Source organism: Artemia franciscana, chromosome 3, assembly GCF_032884065.1.
Source record: "Artemia franciscana chromosome 3, ASM3288406v1, whole genome shotgun sequence".
Classification (NCBI taxonomy): Eukaryota; Metazoa; Arthropoda; class Branchiopoda; order Anostraca; family Artemiidae; genus Artemia; species Artemia franciscana.
In genome coordinates this window covers 45,035,732-45,054,959 of record NC_088865.1, presented here as the reverse complement: position 1 = coordinate 45,054,959, position 19,228 = coordinate 45,035,732, and the positions used below count along the sequence as shown (strand labels likewise).

At 34.5% G+C, this 19,228-nt stretch overlaps 1 protein-coding gene across 1 annotated transcript; it reads left to right on the top strand.

Annotated features, from left to right (window-relative positions):
* The first annotated feature begins 3,255 nt into the window (after window positions 1-3,255).
* LOC136025315 (ferritin light chain-like) lies at window positions 3,256-8,088 on the top strand. The gene is made up of 4 exons (XM_065701221.1): window positions 3,256-3,474; window positions 5,783-5,977; window positions 6,222-6,356; window positions 7,872-8,088. Exons 1-4 carry the CDS (start codon window positions 3,277-3,279, stop codon window positions 8,013-8,015), a joined length of 672 nt encoding a protein of 223 aa, XP_065557293.1. The 5' UTR covers window positions 3,256-3,276; the 3' UTR covers window positions 8,016-8,088.
* Window positions 8,089-19,228: the final 11,140 nt, after the last annotated feature.

The following is a 19,228-nucleotide window of genomic DNA, read 5'->3' as shown; positions in this document are numbered from 1 at the left end:
TGTAAGTCTTTTCGTTTGAAACTAGAGTCATTTAGTATTAAAACTACGAATAAATTCCCACAATACCATAGAAAGTGTATTTCTTTGGAAAAAACTATCCAATGTTCACCCTTATAAAACTGATGCCTTTCTGTTCACATGAGGGGAGAGGAGGGTTAATTAGACTATATGTCGTATAACCCTCAACGATAAAAGTCCACATTCAAGCGTTGCTTGCTTAACAAGGGAAACCTTGTGCCAAAATTAAGCTTGTAAAATTCCTCCCCCTTGAACATCTGGACGTAAAAATGATTATTGTGAGGGTCTGGTACACCCTCCTTTAAGAAAGCTATTTATAAGATCAGGAAGATATTTTCAGAGCAATAGAAGCTAAAGGTAATCTTTTTGATGAAATATATAGCCTATCCCTCCCATCCCATTTTAGTTGTGTACACCAGTATATCAATGGGAGGTATTGTCTTATATATTGTCTTATCTACCCCAGACATATTGTCTTAGCGCAGTATTTAAAGGATGGAACAAGGATCAGTCTTATAAATTCAAAAAAAGTTTATTATGAATCTGTAGGTGGAAATTGAAATAGAAAATGACAAAAACTGTTGCCACTGCTTTTGGCTTTCTTTCCCCCAAGTTTCTAGATGCACGTAAATACGTTCAATTAAAGAAAATACATAAACAGAGACCATGCTTTAAATAGAGACACTGGATTTATTCTTATATACCCAATCGACGATACCTGAATGCAAAGGGAATCAAGTAATTTAAAAAAAATTACTTTATTTCTGCTCATCTTTGAGCCGATGTTTTATGCAGATGTTTAATATTGCTCTTTAAATTTCTTTGAAAAACTTATTTTGTGGAAAGTTGAACAAAAATTAATAAACTAAGAGTCATGTCAATTTAATAAATCACCGACAAACTAACGTAAAAACTTTATTGAGTTATATTTTGCCTATAGTAACAAACCCTGAGCCTAATTGATGGATACAGTATTAGTCTTTAATTGATCAAAACTATAGAAAGCTATAACTTTACAAATCGTCTTTATTGTAAAAAAAAAGCATAGAAAAGTAACTAAAAAAGGCAACGCTTCCAAAAAAGTTAGAAGTTACTTAAAAAAAGTAAAAAGCTATTAAAAAAAGTAACATGTAAAGTACATGCATCCAAATTATGCTTAGTCAAAACAATTGAGTTGCCGTTATAGACGAAAAATTATGGAAACCAATAACAGTAGGAACTGACGATCAAACCAGAAAGCCTAACACCAGTAACATCTTGTGCGGTACACTATTTCGCCGATCAAGCCAAACCAGACCTTTTCCTCGAAGTCAGGGACATGCTCAGATACTGCTGAGCCATGGGTTTACCTCTTTTACAAGTAATAAGAAACTAATTTTAATCAAGAAGTCTCCAAAAAACCAGGGATCATTTTTATTTATTTTTTAGGGGGGAGTCTAATTCCTCCTGTTTCCATGGTGTCACGGTTTTAGTTTCTAGCCCTTAATTCCCAAACGTTAAACCAGAGACAATTCTCACAGGTTTTTTCATTATCTTGGCTACAGAAACATCCTCAAATAAAAAAAAAAACGATAAATAATCTAAGATAAAATGAAGCTATGGGAAACAGTCACGTATGATTACTTAATTTTAAAAGTTGACTAAAAAGGAGAATCCCAAAATCACTGTAAACACATTCAACCTAAATCTTAATGACAAAAATAATAATGGAAGTTACATTTAAATAATAAAATATTAAAAATAAATTATCAAATACAGGAAAGACTTTTATGTTTCAGCTTTCTAAAGAAACAAGAATACTCAAACTCCATGTAATCATAATCAAACAGTTTTTGGTAACGAACTGTAGTAAAGAGCGATCCGGCTCAATAGTAACCAAAACTCTAAAAAACTGAATTTTGATATCAATAGCTACATCAAAAGAATCGCATTTTAATGCTGATTTTAAATATATAAGTTTCATCAAGTTTAGTCTTACCCATCAAAAGTTACGAGCCTGAGAAAATTTGCCTCATTTAGGAAAATAGGGGGAAACACCCCCTAAAAGTCGTAAGATCTTAACAAAAATGACACCGTCAGATTCAGCGTATCAGAGAACTCTACTGTAGGAGTTTCAAGCTCTTATCTACAAAAATGTGGAATTTTGTATTTTTTGCCAGAAGACAAATCATGGGTGCGTGTTTATTTGTTTGTTTGTTTTTTTTCGTTTTTTTTCTTTTCCCCAGGGGTCATCGTATCGACCAAGTGGTCCTAGAATGTCACAAGAGGGCTCATTCTAACGGAAATGAAAAGTTCTAGTGCCCTTTTAAGCGACCAAAAAAATTGGAGGGCATCTAGGCCCCCTCCCACGCTCATCTTTTCCCAAAGTCAACGGATCAAAATTTTGAGACAGCCATTTTGTTCAGCATAGTTGAAAACCATAAAAACAATGTCTTTGGGGATGTCTTTGGTGCTCTCTTTGGTGTATTTGAGGATAAACGTTTCCCTTGAAGACAAAATGGAGAATAAATATAATAATCAGAAAGTGATTCTATTAATAATTATGACGGTCTTCATAATCAGAAATGACGTATGAAAACAAGAAAGGAAATAAAAAATGAAAAGAGAAAAATCAAATAGGTGAAAAAGGAGGATTTTGTCAGCTAGTTGCAAAATATGAAGATGAAAAGGAAACAAATATTTCGACAGGGACCTCCGCCAAGTCGCCTTCAGTGTTCAAAAAAAAATATAAGAAAGAGAAAAAAAACAAAAACAAAACAACAACAAAATCTAATCTTCTTAAAATCTTAAGAATCAAAATCAAAATATTATAATCAAAAATCAGTTTCCGTTTGCTTTTCTTGGTGTATTTTCATGCTGTTTTATTTGGAAGGCACCAAATGAAAACAGAGGTTAAGGATTAATAACTCATTTTCTCACCAACACAGTAAATTTCAGTGCCATTTGACACATTATAGTCATTTTGTTATTTTTAATTTGCTTTTAGGATGAAAGGACTTCTTCTTATCTTACTGGCAGCTGGAGCTATTACATTAGCCACTACATGCTACAAGCAGCTATTATAGCCATTATAGCCATTTAACACATTATAGTCATTTTGTTATTTTTAATTTGCTTTTAGGATGAAAGGCCTTCTTCTTATCTTACTGGCAGCTGGAGCCACTACATCAGCCACTACATGCTACAAGCAGCTATTATAGCCATTATAGCCATTTGACACATTATAGTCATTTTATTATTTTTTAATTTGCTTTTAGGATGAAAGGCCTTCTTCTTATCTTACTGGCAGCTGTAGCAACTGCATCAGCAACTACATGCTATAAGCAGCTTGTGAACAACAACAAAAACAGGAAAGAATGCTTTTCGGCCCACAGAAGTTTCAATGATGTTAATCTTTATCATTTGCAAAATTTGATAAATGAACATTTGGAGCATAGCCTGAAATTTACTGTGTTGGTGAGAAAATGAGTTATTAATCCTTAACCTCTGTTTTCATTTGGTGCCTTCCAAATAAAACAGCATGAAAATACACCAAGAAAAGCAAACGGAAACTGATTTTTGATTATAATATTTTGATTTTGATTCTTAAGATTTTAAGAAGATTAGATTTTGTTGTTGTTTTGTTTTTTTTCTCTTTCATATATTTTTTTTTCGAGAACTGAAGACGTCTTGACGGAGGTCCTTGTCGAAATATTTGTTTCCTTTTCATCTTCATATTTTGCTACTGGCTGACAAAATCCTCCTTTTTCACCTAGGCCTATTTGATTTTTCTCTTTTCATTTTTTATTTCCTTTCTTGTTTTCATACGTCATTTCTGATTATGAAGACCGTCATAATTATTAATAGAATCACTTTCTGATTATTATATTTATTCTCCATTTTGTCTTCAAGGGAAACGTTTATCCTCAAATACACCAAAGAGAGCACCAGTTTTAAAACAGTACGTGGTAACAAACTTTAAGTAAGGAGCGATGCAGCTCAATAGCAACTGAAACTCTAAAAAACAGAGTCTTGATAACAATAGATATGTCACATCAGTCGATATTTTAATGCATATTCAAAATATATAAAATGCATCAAGTTTAATGTTACCGATCGAAAGCTACAAGCCTGAGAGTATTTGCCCAATTTTTGAAAAAAGAGGAGAAACAACCCCGAAACGTAAAGTGATCTTAATGAAAATCTCGCCATTAGAATTAGCATATCTGAGAACTCTACTATAGAGGTTCCAAGCCCCTCTATACAAAAATGTGGAATTTTGCATTTTGTGCCCGGAAAAAGATCACGGATGCGTGTTTATTTGTTAATTTTTCTTCTCTAGGGATGATCGTATCAAACTAGCGATCCTAGAAGATCGGGAGAAGGCTCATTTGATTGGAAATCAAAATTATAGTGCCCTTTCTAATGGACCAAAAATTTCGGGGGGATAAACATGTAAAAATATTTTTAATACGAGAGAATATTTTCACAGAGGCATCATTCATGGGGAAAATGCATTTTTCACGGAGAAGGAGCTGGATTTTCCGGTATTATTTAAAAAACGATTAGAAATCAAATGAAAAGAACAAGTTTTATTTGCAGCTGAAAGTAAGAAAAGCGACATTAAAAATTAATCTTTGAGCGAACAAAAATTATTACGTATATGAGGGGTTGCCTCCTCCTCAATACCTTACCCTTTACGCTAGATTTTTTCTGAACTTTTAAAACAGGCTATTATACTAATTAAACAGCCCCTGTGTTTCAAGATTTATTCATAAATGGTCGGAGAAAAACGTCAAACTCTAACTTGAAAAACGAGGTATTGAGGAGGGGTAGCTCTCCTCATATACGTTATGATATCTTTTCTTTTTAAGTTTTAATGTTGCTGCTTACTTTCAGCTGACCTATTTTTATTTAGTACAATGAGTTGGGTAATTTCTAGAAACGTGTTTCCCCATTGGCCAGTTTATTTTGCTGTTTTATTTAGTTTTCCGCATTAGGTTTCTTTAGGTTTTATTTCTCCTTTCGTCTATAAGCATACCTAGCTTGAATAAGGAAGTTCAAGGACTTGCCGAGTTTGTTCTTCTTAATCTCTTGGCCAAATGTCAGTGGTAGATCGAGTGGAATTTTGAAATCCAGGATGGGGAAATTTTCTGGAGGGGAATTAGTCGGGCACCTCTCGTTTCGGTATTAGATTAGTTTAGTTCTATCAAATTATCCTCATTTCAGTGAAAAAAAAAAATCAGTTTCATAGTAAGCTAGTATTAAAAAAGCTAAATTACAAAAGTTTGATTGTAAATTATATCAATAATTAGGTTTTGATTTGATATTTCAAAAAAGAAAAATGTTACTGCTAAGCGTTAGAAAAAAAATAAAAATAAATTCTGGTTCATCAATTGTCAATTTAATATATTTCATCCAAGACAATTCTTTTTTACTAGCATTAAGAAGAAGTACTTATACTCCTTGCTGCTATAATTAAACAAACACTCATGTACTTCAGTGAGGTAGCTGGAGGTGGGGGGAGTTTAACCGTCTCCAGTACAAAATCTGTTTTTGTATCACTTAAGAATATTTCATAAAAGATAGGATTACCAGGGGTAGGGGTTCAAAATAATATTGCCCTTAGCACTTTGCTTGAGCCCTTACCTGCTACAGAGTTTGCTGTCCTTTGCTATTTTCCCACCCCAAAATTTAAATAGATATATAAACCATGTGCATATAAATCAAAATGAGAATACGATATTCTCAAGAATATGATAACCTTTTTCTTTTTTTCTTTTAGGCAAGTCATTTCAACAAGGATATTAAGAATAGAAATGGGTTCTATAAGTATTTCCAAGGCTTATCCGATGAACATTGGAATGACGCCCTTGAATTGATTGATTATGTCACACTCCGAGGTGGTCATTTGAATCAGATCACTGTTCAGTTTAAAAATGGCACTCGCCGCACTTCAGATAGTCTTTCCCTTCAGAACGTAAGTTATTACTGTTTTCATTTTCTTAGTGGTAAAATTTGAACCTTCTTCAAACCTATTGCAATGTAACACGCTGCGAGGGCAAATATCCCACTGCTTTAAATATTTTGTGGTAAGGACATGTTGTTTCGAGCTAAACAATGTGCATATACCTCCAATTCTCTAAGTTTCTCTTTCATTTTTTTTTACGGGGGAAGGGTGAGAGAAAGTTATCAAATAAATAATTCCAGTGATTTGATTTTAGCTAAGGCTCCAAGACGAACGTGGAGAGAAGCACTCACTTGGTCATGCCCTTGATGTCACCCGGGACCTAATCACTAATATCCGTCAGCTCATCCACAAGACTGCAGCACATGGAACTGAAAATGAGGATGCCGTGGTGAGTTTTTGAATTAAGGTGGATAGAAAACTATATTAAACCAGTGTCCGGGTGGAGCTCTTTCTGATAATATTCAGTTCTTTGCTCCAGCCACATTTATGGTTAGTGTGAAGTTCTTTACAGATACGACACCTCCAAGGGGTGGGGCCTTCACATATATAGGAAGCCCCCCCCCTCTGTTATGTGTTTAGTCACTCGGTAAAAAAGAGAAGTCTGTAAAATTGTAGCGCTTCCCAGCACGAATTTTCCGACGCCCCTAAAAATTTTTGTTCGGTTCAATAAAGACCCCGACAAATAATGTCATTTCATCTACAGAAATTTCGAACTTGGTTGGTAGACACAGCAGTTTTACCGACTCCTGCCATGATTTTAAAGATGGTGCCACAATTTTTCATTTGCTTAAATAAACAGTATTAAAATAGTGACATGGTATGTACCAAAATCTGAATCTCGGTTGGAAACTACAGCGGTTTTACTTACTCGTGCAGTGATTTTACGTATTGTATTCGAAACGGGCATTATACTAATTTTTGACCAAAACAGCCGGTAAAAATGACCAGCAAGTCGGTAAAATCTCTTGCTCCCCCCAAAAAATTTTGGCTAGTAACGATCCTGTCTAGGGATTGGAGTTTCAAGCATAATGCGGTTTTCATTTGATCGCCTTGTCTGTAAAAAAAGTCAATTTTTCAAGGGAAAAATTAAACATATTTTAAACCTCACTAATGGCCATGAAGGTAAATAATAAATTGAAAAACTAGGTTGTTTTCGTAAATGTGCCAATAGAATCGGAAATGAAAAGTAGACGATCCCCAGGAATTTCCACAACTTTTAATTTTTCTTAGATTCAAAGAAAAATAAAATATTAATTTATATGATAATAGTTTAAATATTACAAATGACCTTTTAAGTGGTATCAATTAAGTGGAGGGGTCATTTGCCACAACATGAGCATTGCTCCCCCTCTAGATTTTGAAAAATACCTTTTCGGGTATGTTAGTTGAAAATGGTTGTCTTTGGTATCCCAATTTAAAAAACGGAAAGACAGATCATTTGTGAATTTTGTTTGGGATCAGCGACCACTGTTAAATATAATAAGCTGCGATAAATCAGATCAAAATTAGTCACATTATGTCACTTTTCATTCTAATAGTTTTCTTGGGCCAACCAAATTTGGGCACGCTCGGCTGCTTAAGAGAATATATTTTTATATAAAACATTCGGGGGGGGGGATAGGAGGGGTAACAATAATAAAATATTGAATCAATTCATACTTAAAAGCCAAGAAATTCAAGATTTTTTATTGGGAGGTGGGGCACCCTTGCATACCTCCCTGTTTATTTTACTTCAATATTTAGAGCGATGAGAAATATTCCTTGAGAAAGTTTGGATTTAATTTATAACAAAATATTCATTTTTTCCTGTTGACACAATGCATTCTTATTTGATATCGTTCTTTTTAAACAGAGAATTAATATGGATTTCGATAAAATAAATTGTACATCTTTTTATTTATAGCTTGCACATTTCCTCGAAGAAAAATACACCGAAAAGTATGTCAAGAAGATGCGCGAGCTCTCCGGATTTATGACTGTTCTTCAGTCATTCACCACAGAAGAAGAAGGGCTGGCCCTTGATTTATTCGACCAGTACATTGCTTAAATTACACAATTTTAGTTCATACCCTTTTAATTTTAGTAATGGACGATCATTAAAAGCCTTTTTATTTGCTTGACTGAGTTGTATGTTCAGCCTAGCTGATGACAGAGGTTTTGCGCTGAGTTTGCTCTTCAAAGATTTCTTTCAGCTGCAAATTTCTTTTCGTTGAAAAGTAAAAAAGTGGGAAATTAATTTATAAATTATAAGTAGTGCCTTTGCAAAGTTACTTTTTTATTGGATCTTCAACTTTTGTCTCGACATGTCTTTCGTCATTATGAAAGACATATCACCGAATCTTTGTATCTTTTAATTGTTCATGTGGTGAAACAAAACTCCTTCTTTTCCTTGGCTTGTCTTAAAAGACACGTTGCCGAACTTTTTTTGCTCTTAGTTGTTCAGGTGGTGGGACACAAACTTCTTTTTCTTCCAACAATTTATCTAGTACAGGTTTTTGATATTCAAACATATGGTAGAAATTGATGACCATCTTTGTTTCTTTTAATTGTTCAGGTGGTGGGACAGAAACTTATTCTTTTGCCTCGGCTTGTCTTTTGTCATTATGAAAGACATATCGCCAAACCTTTGTTTCTCTTAATTATTCAGGTCGTGGGACAAACACTTCTTTTTCTTCCAACGATTTATCTAGTCCAGGTTTCTGATTTTCAAAGGTATGGTAGGCATTGATGCCCTTATCCATGTTAAAATCCCAAACCCAATAACCGTCATTTTCAATTTTGACACGTTTTTATTCTCGCTGTCCAGGTTCATTTTCAGTGACTCGCTCACGTGTCCGATGTTGCGTGTCTTTTAACCTCTAAAATGTAGTGGGGGTGTGGGCGACGCTCATATATGGAATATTGTATGTTTGTTTTAAGTTTTAATGTCGCTCCTTACTTTAACTTGAATTTTATTTTATTTAATTTCTGATCATTTTTCAAATAATGCCGAGAAATCCATGCTACACAAAATCGTGTAAACGATTTTTGAACGTCGGCAACCTCGACAGTTCGGAAAGAGTAACTGTTCTTTATAAAGAATATTTTTAAGGTTTTTAAAACCTAAGCAAAATGTTGATATGTCTAACTTATTTAACTGAACATACTCTCCCTCCCCACAATAAACACCAGAAATTATAGACACACGGGTGCAGAATAACAATAAACAAGAATGAGTTGGAAAGTAACCTCCACAATGCCATAGGTTCTTGTAAACCTACAGTTAAGGGTTTTGGACCATAATTATTACAATGATTCTGTAATATACTTCCAAGGTTTTCCACGTAAGAAATAGCACCCAAAGTGCCTTTTTTAGTGCTATATGGCACCTATGGAAGACAGAACTGATAAAAAGCACGTACATATTCAATTCAATTTATTTCTGACCTTTCAACAAAACAAATGAGCAATAGATTTCAAATGAACCAATAAACATCTCTATCAAAAATTCTGGTAGCGCACTAGCCCTGACTTTTCCACTTGACATGGCACCAATAGTGCCATTATTGGTGCAAAATGGTGGAATCTATCAGAGAAATGTAGATATAATAAATATCTTTTATATCAGCTATTAGAAATTTGTCTACGATGTTTTGGTAGCCTCCTAGTCCCACCACTTCGGAAATCGCACCAAAGTGCCATTTAAGCACCATATGGCACCTGAAGTGCCATATATATTTTCATTTTGATCTGGCGCCATTTTCGAGGGATTTCAGCCTTTGTTTGAATTCACCATAATTTTTTTTCGCAATAAACTTATACTTTTGAGACGAACCGAATTAATAGTTGCCATTATTCGATCAGTGTCAGATGGCAATTTTTTCACTAACAAGTTTTTTTCTAAATGCATTTTTTAACTTTTGGTTTCTATGGGCTGCTGATAAATCTTTACTAGGCCGCAGCTGCCGCTGCAACCATGGTAGGCTAAGTCGGTTGTAGTTTGTTCATGGAATTTGGTAGAGAGGGATCCGCTCCCGGGATCATTAAATTGTTTTAATTTTTTATTTCTAGTACTTAATCATAGGAATGTACTTAATTATAGGAATTATTCAGTCTCCTATAAGAAGCAATTTTGGGACCTAAATTCCTTTGAAGATATTTAGACTAGAGGTATTCAGTTTCCTATAAGACGAAATTTTTGGACCTAAATTCCTTTGGAGATATTCAGGCTAGAGGTATTGAGTTTCCCATTAGAAACAATTTTGGGACCTAAATTCCTTTGGAGATATTCAGGCTAGATACATTCAGTTTCCCATCAGAAACAATTTTGGGACCTAAATTCCTTTGGAGATATTCAGGCAAGATACATTCATTTTCTCATATGAAACAATTTTGGGACCTAAATTCCTTTTGAGATAATTGTCGAAAGGTACTCTCATGTTATACAAGCCTTTTGAATGTTCTGGCACATTTATTCTGTTTACTCTATTTCTATGCAGTTTGATCTGAATATTCTACTCTACTTCGGAAATCGTTTTTCCAACTCATTCATCCCTTTCTTTGTATCAAAGTATAACAATTGTTGATTTTAAACTATTTGCCTTCTGATTTTTTTTTTGTCGTTTGATTTAATCCTTTTTTCTTTTTTGTAAGCACAAGCGCCATTTAGTTTTATGACTACGAAAGATTGTGCAAATAAAACCTATTCCTTTTCCTTTCCTGTACAATTTTATTAAAGCTAAAACGGCCAGCTTATAATAGATCTATTTGACTTCGCGTCAGATCTTCTCTGGTTTTCCAGTTAGCCTTTTCACATTTTTTTCTCCAAAAATTAAATAGTATGTTAAAGTAGATAAGTTAGGAGCCCTCTCATTTGTAGTAATACTCTGAAATTAATTTATCATGAAACGTTTAACTATTTTAATATTAAGAAATCAGATTAATCAAATCTGCCCAACTAATCAGCTTACCACAAACAGTTGTCGATAGGAGATTTTTTTTTTTTACAATTAGTTGAGTTTGACTACTTTTGTGCACTTGACGGTCACTCTAATCTCAGCTATGTGATGATAGAATATCTTTTACGTAGTTAGTGAAAATTTAGTTGCAGTAAAGTTTCTCCAATTGAAAGAGCCTTTAAAGAGTCTTATTGAAGGAACCCTTGGAAATTTCTTGGGCAGTAGAATTTTCGCTGGCTTTTTTCATTAGTTGGCTTATGAAAAACAAGACAAAGTTATAAATGAATAATAAAATTAAATAGCCAAGAAAAACTATGATATTATCATCCAATGAACAGAAAAGAAGCGATAATAACAAAAGCAGATATTTTGGCAAGGGCATCCGCGAAAGTTGTATTCAGTGCTAAAAAAAGAAGAAAACATCTTCAACCTTATGAACCTTTTTGAACCTTATGAACATTTTTGAGCCTTTTGAACACAGTTTCAACATAACAGTTGTGATTTGTTTGTTAAATATATCTTTATGCTTTTTGTAACTTACCCAAGAATTCAACTTTTATGTATTTCCAAGCAATGGCACAAACACTTGCTATGTTGAGAAGCTAGAGAATAACTCTGGGATGGGGACTCAGATGATCCTAAGCAGTGTTTAGTTAATATTGAGTGGGTTGCTTTTGGAGATAATGCCTGTTTAGAATTTATTAGAACAGAATTTGACAAAGCCCTGGATTCACGCACTTTAGATCGAGGAAGACAATCGTGAGGGTAGTTAATTTTGTCCCATTTTGTGTTATATCCAAGAGTCTGGTATTTTTTGTAATCTAATCAAATGTCTTGAGCTATTGTTATATATGTAGCGGTTGCACGCTGGATACAATGGCATTTCAGAAGTATGTATGTCTTCGATGAATAAAATGTAAATGAGGCTAAAATATAACATAAAAAAAACGCCTTTAAGTCTTTCATCATAGCAAACCCGCAGGGCGCGCTGATGGATTTGTAGCAAAAAATGAGAAGTATCTGGTTAATGAGTCAGTTTATAGACATTAAAGCAAATTATAAAAAAAAACAAAACAACAACGTTAGGCGTCAATTTGTCGGAGCCGTCTTCTGGTTTACTCTTTTTTTTTGCAATACAAATTTCTCCTTCTATGTAAAAAGATGTGTAGGCCCTAACATTCTGTGATCAACTTTGTTTTGCCTTAGTCATCATAATTTACACTTTTTGGGAATTTTTTAATTTAATAGTCTGTTTCAAGAGATATGCAAGGGCATAGAAAGCTTTTTCATTTTATTTAACCAGTAAGGATAGTCCTACAAGAAGAAGCAAAACAAAGACTGCAGTTGATACTTGACACCATAACTGATAAGGCCAAGAAAGCAGTCACGGCCTTCGAATGCCTGGGGTCTCTCCTAATTTATTTCTAAGTCTGATGAATCCTTTAAAATTTCGACTTGCATTACCTTAGACCTTAGTTCCTCTAGGGCTAGGTATTGCACATAGGGCATCTAAAAGCCTCGCCAGACGTATCGGAGCGGAGTTGCGGCAATGACGACTTCAAATTACTGTCAAATTGACAGCCCTGTTGTCTTAAGGTCTTGGTCGTACTGCTGTCTCAAGGTATGTTTTGGTCAACCTCTTCTATACCTCCCCTCTGGGCGCTCAATTTTAATGAAATGACTGAAATGTACTGCTACCACAGCCCTTCTAGGTACCCAAAGAATATACATTTAGGCGTACAGGTAAAGTTCTTAAGAGTATAGCCAGAGCTCAGGAACTGCATTAGTGCCATTTACTTTCTACTTTTCCTGCAATTTATATATCTTTTTGAAATTTGTTGGTGGTCACTAGGAAACTGAAATTACTTGCGAGCCATTGCACGTTTTAAACGTATTAGATTAATTATTTGCTGATTGTGTCTGAGAGGTCCATAGACAGCAATCAATTCTTTTACAAAGAGGAAAGTCTTGGTATGTTTATCTTTCCGCGTAAGCTAGCAATGTTTTTGGTTAGTTACAAAGGTTCAGCAGGATTTCAAGATTATTAAACTTTTTTTAAAGAAATTTATTTTAATATTTAAACCATGTTGAATCGATCAAAAATAAATACGCGCATTCAACAAGCTATTGCAGTGTCGAAAAGAAAGGTGCGCTCTTTAAAATTACAAGTTCCCTGGGTGTATCCTTTTTTACAGAGTTTTCCCCCCAATAGTTATATCAACTTCTGAACGTTTCACTTTCTTTATTGGGTTCTTATAGACTAGCTAAGGGTTATTAGAGACGAAAGTTTGTCTTACAATAAGTTAATTTCCGCTCAAAATTATAAGCGTTTATGAAACAATTAGAAGATCTTATGGGTCCTAGACGTACCTTTCCAAAATTCAAAAATTCTTTCCAAATTTTCCGAAGAATTATTTCCGTTTACTTCCCCAAAAATTCCCTCATATGCGTAATAAAAATACACAAATGTAGAAGTTTGTTACGTAAGTTAATACGCAAGGTAAGTTTGTTTATTACTAACAAAAACGTTCGTACAAAAAATAAAAAAAAAATAGTTGTAGTTTAAAGTTACCAAAAATTGGAGGTTAACTGGGCCTCCTACCCCACCCGTTTTTCTTATCAAAATCGTCCGATCATAACTATGAGAAAGCCATTTAGCAAAAAAAAATTAATATGTAAATTTCGTTTCAATTATTCATGTAAGGTGAGCCAAAGTCAAAACATGCATTAATTCAAAAACTTCATTTATTCAAAAACTCATATTAAATAAAAAAAGCAAGTTTTTTAACTTCAAGTAAGGAGTGACATTAGAATTTAAAACGAACAGAATTTTGTCCTTATATTAATAATTTTAGTATTATATCACGTAATCAAACTTGTGACCGGATAAACTAGTTAAAAGGATAGCAGCCTTCTATGAACGTAGTGAATGCTGTGTTCGAACCGAAAATATGGAGAAGCGGTTCTTCAGGATAATCCTGGTGTTAAATGGGGATGCATTCTATCTCCATTACTATTTGTTATCATAATGGACTACGTTCTACGGCAGTCATCAGGTTCTGGAGTAAGGATAGTCCTACAAGAAGAAGCAAAACAAAGACTTCAGTTGATACTTGACACCATAACTGATAAGGCAAAGAAAGCAGTCACGGCCTTTGAATGCCTGGGGACCAACTTCTAAGAACTGTATAAGAGTGGCACCCATAGGGGAGGTGTAGATGAGGTGGACCAAAACATACCTTGAGACGGCAGTACGACCAAGACCTTAAGACAACAGTGCTGTCAATTCGACAGTTATTTTAAGTCGTCACTGCCGCGACTCCGCTCTGATACGTCTGGCGAGGCTTTTAGACGTCCTATGTGCAATAACTAGCCCTATAGGAACTAAGGTTTAAGGTAATGTAACCGAAATTGTAAAGGATTCATCAGACTTTGAAAAAAATTAGGAGAGACCTAATTTGTGAAAGACTTATTTAATCCAATCAGCTTTTAGTATTGAGATTATCTATGGCGACTAGACATACTCGGAAGATGGGCTTTTTGAAAATGGTCAACTCAGGCAAAATCCTCATGATACATATCTGTTTGGCTCTTTACTGATAAATCAGAAAGAAAACCCAACTGGAGAAACATTTGTAAAACTTTTTTCTTACAGGGTAAAGTGACGTTTCTAATTGGCTGACTGAAATGTACTGCTACCACAGCCCTTCTAGGTGCTACCAAATGCCTTAATTCCTTAGCAAATAGTTTAAAATTGAGCCCCTCAGAGTACCATGGATATCAAATAAAAATTTCTTGCCCCACCTTCCCCTAGACTCATTTACCCAAGGATTTTCTTTGAAATTTTATTTAGTTGTTAAAAATTGTGTAGTTTTAAGGAATGCCATCTTTGTCACAACTGAATGAAAATGTGGACTATACATCTTAAGTGACCACTATACCTTCAAAGGAAAGCAGCACCTTCTCGAGGTGTTCAATGCTTTTTTAGCTTATTCCCCCCCCCCAATGTTTTTTTTAATCTGCTTCTCGAACTGCAGTAATAACTGTAGATGAAGATTTTCTTTTCATTCTAATGAATTTTTAGATAAATGCTAATTTTCTATAATTTTTTTTGACAGTTTTTGAACTGTGAAATCCTTGAATTAATTTCACTTTCCAACAGATGAAAATTTAAAGGCTTTTATTCGTTCAAACAACTCCGAAAAGAGGTCTATCTACCTCTTAAGCCTTGTAAATAAAATATTATTTCAAATATGTTTAATCTTTCAGAAGTGATGCTTATTCATGCCTCTGATTTTCAAGGAATGAGCCTTCGTATTTTTTTTGTTTTATTTATAAACATTTGGAGTAAAACGCACAACATTTGAATTTTTGTGGAAGTAAACGGAAATAATTCTTCGGAAAATTTGGAAAGAATTTTTGAATTTTGGAAAGGTACGTCTAGGACCCATAAGATCTTCTAATTGTTTCATAAACGCTTATAATTTTGAGCGGAAATTAACTTATTGTAAGACAAACTTTCGTCTCTAATAACCCTTAGCTAGTCTATAAGAACCCAATAAAGAAAGTGAAACGTTCAGAAGTTGATATAACTATTGGGGGGAAAACTCTGTAAAAAAGGATACACCCAGGGAACTTGTAATTTTAAAGAGCGCACCTTTCTTTTCGACACTGCAATAGCTTGTTGAATGCGCGTATTTATTTTTGATCGATTCAGCATGGTTTAAATATTAAAATAAATTTCTTTAAAAAAAGTTTAATAATCTTGAAATCCTGCTGAACCTTTGTAAATAACCAAAAACATTGCTAGCTTACGCGGAAAGATAAACATACCAAGACTTTCCTCTTTGTAAAAGAATTGATTGCTGTCTATGGACCTCTCAGACACAATCAGCAAATAATTAATCTAATACGTTTAAAACGTGCAATGGCTCGCAAGTAATTTCAGTTTCCTAGTGACCACCAACAAATTTCAAAAAGATATATAAATTGCAGGAAAAGTAGAAAGTAAATGGCACTAATGCAGTTCCTGAGCTCTGGCTATACTCTTAAGAACTTTACCTGTACGCATAAATGTATATTCTTTGGGTACCTAGAAGGGCTGTGGTAGCAGTACATTTCAATCATTTCATTAAAATTGAGCGCCCAGAGGGGAGGTGTAGAAGAGGTTGACCAAAACATACCTTGAGACAGCAGTACGACCAAGACCTTAAGACAACAGGGCTGTCAATTTGACAGTAATTTGAAGTCGTCATTGCCGCAACTCCGCTCCGATACGTCTGGCAAGGCTTTTAGACGCCCTATGTGCAATTAAATAAAAAAAACGAGTTTTTTTAACTGAAAGTGAGGAGCGACATTAAAACTTAAAACGCACAGAAATTACTTCGTATATGAAAGAGGCTGCTTCCTGATCAACACCCCGCTCTTTACGCTAAAGTTTGACTCTTTCTCTCAATTCTTCTTTTTAAAACAGTAAAAAACTTTAGCGTAAAGAGCGGGGCGTTGATGAGGAAGCAGCCTCTTTCATATACGAAGTAATTTCTGTGCGTTTTAAGTTTTAATGTCGCTCCTTACTTTCAGTTAAAAAAACTCGTTTTTTTTATTTAATTTCTGAACGTTTTTGAATCAATGCATGTTTTGATTTTGGCTCTCCGCAGAGGAATAATCAAAACAAAATTTGCATATTTTTTTTTTTGGGGGGGGGGCTAAATGGCTTTCTCATAATTTTGATCGAATGATTTTGAGAAAAAAAGAGCGGGGGCGAAGCCTAGTTATCCTCCGATTTTTTCGTTAATTAAAAAGGCAGCTAGAACTTTTAATTTTTTACGAATCTTTTTATTGGTAAAAGATTTACGTAACTTATAAATTAGCTTACGTAAAGAACTTTTGTATTCTCATGTTTTTATTACATATATGAGGGGATTCGCCCCATCGTCAGTACCTCGCTCTTTACACTAAAGCTTAAATTTTATCCCAATTCATTAAGAATGACCCCTGAATCACAAAAGCCGTAGAATAATTAGTTGAAATTACTAAAAATACTTTAGCGTAAAGAGCTAGATATCATAAGGAGGTGAGCCCCTTATATGGGTAATAAATTCTGTTTGTTTTAAGTTTTATTGCTGTTCCTTACTTCCAGCTGAAAAAGCTTTTTCACATTTATTTTTTAATTTTTTTTTTAAATAATGCTAGTAAATCCTGCTCTCCCTTCATGGAAGTTTTCTTTTCCCATGACAAATTCTCGATGGAAAGTTCCCCCAGAATATGCCCCTCTTCTCAACCCCTCCCCCCAACCAGAAAAATCCTCCTGAAAACGCCTGTATACTTCCCAATAACCATTACTATATGTAAGCACAGGTCAAAGTTTGTAACTTGTTGCCCCTCCCACGGGGACTGTGGGGGAGTAAGTCGTCCCCAAAGACATAGTTATAAGGTTTTTCGACTACGTTGAATAAAATGGCTATCTCAGAATTTTGATCCGTTGACTTTGGGAAAATAATTAGCGTGGGAGGGGGCCTAGGTGCCCTCCAATTTTTTTGGTCACTTAAAAAGGGCACTAGAACTTTTCATTTCCGTTAGAATGAGCCCTCTTGCAACATTCTAGGACAACTGGGTCGATACGATCACCCCTGGGAAAAAAAAAAAAAAAAACAAATAAACACGCATCCGTGATCTGCCTTCTGGCAAAAAATGCAAAATTCCACATTTTTGTAGATAGGAGCTCGAAACTTCTACAATAGGGTTCTCTGATACGCTGAATCTGATGGTGTGATTTTCGTTAAGATTCTCTGACTTTTAGGGGGTGTTTCCCCCTATTTTCTAAAATAACTTAAATTTTCTCAGGCTCGTTACTTTTGATGGGTAAGACTAAACTTGATGAAACTTATATATTTAAAACCAGCATTAAAATGCGATTCTTTTGATATAGCTATTGGTATCAAAATTCCATTTTTTAGAGTTTTGGTTACTATTGAGCCGGGTCGCTCCTTACTACAGTTCGTTACCACGAACTGTTTGATACCTAGCCCTAGAGGAACTAAGGTCTAAGGTAATGCAAGTCGGAATTTTAAAGGATTCATCAGACTTAGAAATAAATTAGGAGAGACCCCAGGCATTCGAAGGCCGTGACTGCTTTCTTGGCCTTATCAGTTATGGTGTCAAGTATCAACTGCAGTCTTTGTTTTGCTTCTTCTTGTAGGACTATCCTTACTGGTTAAATAAAAAGAAAAAGCTTTCTATGCCCTTGCATGGATCTCTTGAAACAGACTATTAAATTAAAAAATTCCCAAAAAGTGTAAATTATGATGACTAAGGCAAACCAAAGTTGATCACAGAATGTTAGGGCCTACACATCTTTTTACATAGAAGGAGAAATTTGTATTACAAAAAAAAAAGAGTAAACCAGAAGACGGCTCCGACAAATTGACGCCTAACGTTGTTGTTTTGTTTTTTTTATAATTTGCTTTAATGTCTATTAAACTGACTCATTAACCAGATACTTTTCATTTTTTGCTACAAATCCATCAGCGCGCCCTGCGGGTTTGCTATGTTGAAAGACTTAAAGGCGTTTTTTTTATGTTATATTTTAGCCTCATTTACATTTTATTCATCGAAGACATACATACTTCTGAAATGCCATTGTATCCAGCTTACAACCGCTACATATATAACAATAGCTCAAGACATTTGATTAGATTACAAAAAATACCAGACTTTTGGATATAACACAAAATGGGCCAAAATTAACTACCCTCACGATTGTCTTCCTCGATCTAAAGTGCGTGAATACAGGGCTTTGTCAAATTCTGTCCTAATAAATTCTAAACAGGCATTATCTCCAAAAGCAACCCACTCAATATTAACTAAACACTGCTTAGGATCATCTGAGTCCCCATCCCAGAGTTATTCTCTAGCTTCTCAACATAGCGAGTGTTTGTGCCATTGCTTGGAAATACATAAAAGTTGAATTCTTGGGTAAGTTACAAAAAGCATAAAGATATATTTAACAAACAAATCACAACTGTTATGTTGAAACTGTGTTCAAAAGGCTCAAAAATGTTCATAAGGTTCAAAAAGGTTCATAAGGTTGAAGATGTTTTCTTCTTTTTTTAGCACTGAATACAACTTTCGCGGATGCCCTTGCCAAAATATCTGCTTTTGTTATTATCGCTTCTTTTCTGTTCATTGGATGATAATATCATAGTTTTTCTTGGCTATTTAATTTTATTATTCATTTATAACTTTGTCTTGTTTTTCCTAAGCCAACTAATGAAAAAAGCCAGCGAAAATTCTACTGCCCAAGAAATTTCCAAGGGTTCCTTCA

Coding starts and splice junctions, on each gene's coding strand:
- LOC136025315 (XM_065701221.1), top strand. CDS start 3,277: ATGAAAGGCCTTCTTCTTATCTTACTGGCAGCTGTAGCAACTGCATCA. Junction 3,475..5,782: donor GCCTGAAATTTACTGTGTTG/GTGAGAAAATGA, acceptor TTTTTCTTTTAG/GCAAGTCATTTCAACAAGGA. Junction 6,357..7,871: donor CTGAAAATGAGGATGCCGTG/GTGAGTTTTTGA, acceptor TTTTATTTATAG/CTTGCACATTTCCTCGAAGA.